General features: G+C 41.8%; 1 protein-coding gene across 1 annotated transcript; it reads left to right on the forward strand.

The window, feature by feature from the left end:
* Positions 1-419: 419 nt before the first annotated feature.
* LOC147432104 (uncharacterized) lies at positions 420-983 on the forward strand. The gene has a single exon (XM_086491768.1). The coding sequence runs from the start codon at positions 420-422 to the stop codon at positions 981-983; it is 564 nt and encodes a 187-aa protein (XP_086347894.1).
* The last annotated feature ends 3354 nt before the right edge of the window (positions 984-4337 follow it).

The following is a 4337-nucleotide window of genomic DNA, read 5'->3' on the forward strand; positions in this document are numbered from 1 at the left end:
TGGGCTAGAGGTCCTGTGTTCGACCTGGCCGTGTGCAATCCGTGTTGACGTTTTGGTCAAACCTTGCCAGCCGGTTGAAAACAACCGGCAACTGGCTTTAGTTGCTTGGCCACGAGGGCTAGCAGGCCGAAATTTAACGAAAACCGCATAGGCCTTGGCTCGACTTGCCTCGCAAGAACCATCGCTTGCAAAGGAAAAACCTGGCTTGAAAATCAATCGGCAGTTCAGTCGGAAGTTTGTAGCCGGCATATCAAAACACCTTTGATTGCAAGGTGCAATAGCCAAGGCAGTGGCACACAATGTCGGCAAAGGAACTTGTGAGTGGCATCTCAAAACCGGGGTGAGCTGGTGTCCTTGGCAAGCTTCAGAGCAGCTTGGCAAGCTTCAAAGCAGGTTCACTGGGTCGTTGGTAAGCATTCATGAGCAAGGAGGTCCCTTGGTACCTGGAAGATGTTACGGGCCAGATTTTTGTCATTGGAGCTCGTGGAGCGCATGGTTTAGAGCTGCCAAGTGGTTGTGTGTACTGCAGTTTAAAGCATAGCCTTGTGCAGGCACTCGAGCAACTGGCAGAACGCCCAAAAAGATTTGATTACATCTTCTTGGAAACCACAACATTGTTTTCAATTTTACGGGTAGATGACGAGCTGGAGTCTATGATTCACCTCAACTCTGTTATAATTACAGCTGTTGATGCAAAAAATATTGATCATCAACTACACGAACACAAGGAATGTGGAAAAGTTTCCGAAGCTTTTCTTCAAATTTCTTATGTGGATATTGTGATTCTCAACAAGATCGATCAGTTATGTAGTGTAATGGATAGTTTTACCAGCAAACTTATGATGTTGGAGAGTGATATACATCAAAGCAACTCTCTATCAACAATCGTTCGATCCGAGTATTGCAGTCTTGACTTGGATGACGTTCTTCATTATAGAGCTTATGAGACTAAGTTTGCTAGTAGAAAAATGCTTTCAGATTAGGTGAACACAAAGACCTTGTCACTTTGTCATGAGATATCTAGAAGTATCCAATGTGTGTGTCACGGAGAATCGCCCAGTTTGTCTTGATAAGGTAAAGAGGTGGTTGGAGCAGCTATTGTGGGAGCAACAAGATTTCAAAATTCTTGGAGCACTCGGTACATCAACGACACATCATACAAACACTATTTTCCCTTTATTTTTAATTTGGTATATTGTCAATATCTATGTCAACAGCTTTATTTTAGCCTATCAATCATCAGTTATTGCCCATGAAGTCAAATTTTGTACGGGTTATAGACATTGCCACACACATATAAGTGGTAAGACCTCCCAAAACTATTTGTTCTCAAGTCCCATTTTTGTCCCGCTTCTTGTGAGGTTACTTGGGTACACTTGAAACCCAAGGTTTTTGAAGTGAACCAAAAACTCCACTCATTGGTAGCTAATTTTTTGACATAAACCCTATCTGTTCAAAGGGGGGGTTCTACTATCATAGCACCAGGTTATGGATACACCAGAATTTCTTGGTTGTGAGAGAACCTAAAACTCATGGTTGACGAGTACACCAAGAACTCGAGGTATCATGAGAGTGGTCTGTTTAGTTCGGGCTTGAGGGGGGGATTGTTGGGTATTCAAGCCTTGGTACGATTAGTCAAGCACATGGGAACAAGCCTCATAAGGCATGCAAATAAGATTAAATTCAAATTTCACTTTGCATGCCAAATTTTTCTCTATATATGTAAAAGGCTCTTCAATCAATTAATATGCATGGCATGAGTTTGTTTTTCCTGGCTACTATACCGAGTCTCTCTCTCTCTCTCTCCTCTTAACTCTTCCTGTTGCTCGCCATCTCCTAGCCATGGACTGCATCCGGTACCACCCCCCATAGCCCTCGAAGCCCATCAATGAAAACATTTCTCATTTATTTGAACTTTGAACAATATCATTTATGTGGATGATATCATTGTCTCATGTTTAGACATTGAGAGAGAAAAAGAGAGAGAGAGCATGCATAAACAAAAAACGCACGCATTGAGAGAGGAAAAGAGAGAGAGAACATGCATAAACAAAAAACGCACACATTGAGAGAGGAAAAGAGAGAGAAAACATGCATACGATCCAAAAAAACGCACACACATTGAGAGAGAAAGAGAGAGAAACTAATTTAACGTCGTAGGAAACTAATTAAAATTAAAAGACCTAAAGATCTAGCCGACGAGGAGTTGAACTCAAGACCTATTGTTCAAGAGGGAAATGGCATAATCAATCTATAATACTTGGCATGGGTGATAGAAAGGTTATACCATTAATCTCTTTTTATTGGCACACACATCCACACACGCGCACACACACACAAGAAGAAGAGAGTTATAACGTCGTAGGAAACTATCTTAAAAGACGTTAAAGATTAAGTTATATGTAGACTTACATTAAATTAGATTTAGGTTTATTTTTAACTAGATTTACGTTTATTTAAGCTAGATTTAGATTTACGTTATATTAGATTAGATTTAGCTCTCCATAGACTGCGATGCCTGCATGAAGCGGGTGAAGAAAGCCCTCAATGGAATATAGGGTATTGCTGCCTTCACTCATGGTGGGCTCCGTCGATCCAAAAGTACTGGTGAAATGTCTTCAGAAGATAGGGAAGAAGGTGGATCTTCAGGGCGGCAAGAGTCACTACATCCCCGACACAATGACCATCTAGACAACCTCTAGTCATTAGACTTACGTTAAATTAGATTTAGCTTTATTTTTAGTTAGATTTACGTTTATTTAGATTTACGCTTATTTACGTTAGATCGAGTCCACGCAAGAATTACTTACGGTTTAGGGTTTAGAGTTAGACGAACAGTGAAAAGATCTACTGTGAAAAGATGTTAAGATGAAGTGAAGTGCTACAGCTAGAGAAGAGGCAAAGGGGTTTTGTCCACTACATGCAGTATCATGTAGACATGGGTGTGTAGATTTCTTGTACCCACAAATATAGGTATTGAACAATAAAGACGAGATTATAACCCGGTGGTTCTGATCTCCGTGCACCTCTAGACCGAGGTGTGCGGGGATTGGACATGACTAGAGAATGTCAGGTAAAGAGAGAGAGAGAGAGAGAGAGAGAGAGGGAGAGAGAGAGAGAAAGAGAGAGAGAGATAAGACGAAGAATGCCAATAGAATATTAAATTTGTTGTCCAGGTTATAAGTTTTTTATCCTCATTATGAGTAGCGACGAGGATGTGGGACCGTCCAACCGAAACACCTATCTCTCAACGAGGGTCTTATGTCCTTGTAATCAATGCAAGCATGCTGTGCGACGGACAAGACGTGTTTCTTTGCAGCACGTTCGCGAATTTGGCGAGTTCGATCCATCTATTATAGATCGAGTTGTTGCCAATTATAACTCGTCGGACTCTGACGCTGGCCAACAAGCAGCAATCTTGCAACCCAATAGACGTGTTCGCAGGCGCTTTGGTCAAGCAGCATATGTGAGGCCACAAGATGTAGCCTCTGACAGCTCGGGGGATGATCATGCAGAGCACATTCCCAACGAGGCAATGTTTGAGCCCGAGATTGATGAAATGATCGAGACGATCATGGATTCAGAAAGGCTTATCTATGATGATATGAAAAGTGAAGCCGATACGCCATTGTATAATGGAGCACGTATGTCTAGATTGAAAGCACTCCTGGTTCTTCTCAACATGCAGGCAAAGTTTGGATGGAGTGACACTAGCGTCACAGCGCTTTTCAGGTGATCTATTACAATTAGTTTACTTTAATAGAACTCTAAATGTATAATGATCTGATAGATTTTTACACTACTGTATCATATTTTTATGTTGTGTATATTGCTGAAAGAGCACATACTACCAGCTGACAATGTGATGCCAGATTCCCGAGATGAAGCAAGAAAGATTTTGTGAAACTTGGGGATGGATTACAATTCTATCCACGCTTGTCCTAATGACTGCATTCTTTTCAGAGGGGAATACATAGACATGGAGAAGTGTCCGAAATGTGATTCCGAAAGATATCGAGTAGATCTCCACGGGACAAAAATTCCACAAAAGGTTTTGCGACATTTCCCTCTGCTTCCTCGCATCAAGCATTTCTTCGAATGTAAGTCCATGGCCGCCCTAGCATCATGGCATGAGGAGAATAAATCTTCGGATGGTGTGCTACGAATTCCTGCAGATTGCGTAGCGTGGAAACACATAGATGGAACATGGTCGGATTTTGCCAGGGAAGCTCGAAATTTGCGCTTAGGCCTGGCTATGGATGGCGTAAATCCATTTGGTCAAAGATCAACATCTTACAGTGTATGGCCCGTTGTCATCGTCAACTACAACATTCCCC

This window comes from Adiantum capillus-veneris, chromosome 20, assembly GCF_014529385.1.
Source record: "Adiantum capillus-veneris isolate H3 chromosome 20, ASM1452938v2, whole genome shotgun sequence".
NCBI classification, from domain to species: domain Eukaryota; kingdom Viridiplantae; phylum Streptophyta; class Polypodiopsida; order Polypodiales; family Pteridaceae; genus Adiantum; species Adiantum capillus-veneris.

Coding starts and splice junctions, on each gene's coding strand:
- LOC147432104 (XM_086491768.1), top strand. CDS start 420: ATGAGCAAGGAGGTCCCTTGGTACCTGGAAGATGTTACGGGCCAGATT.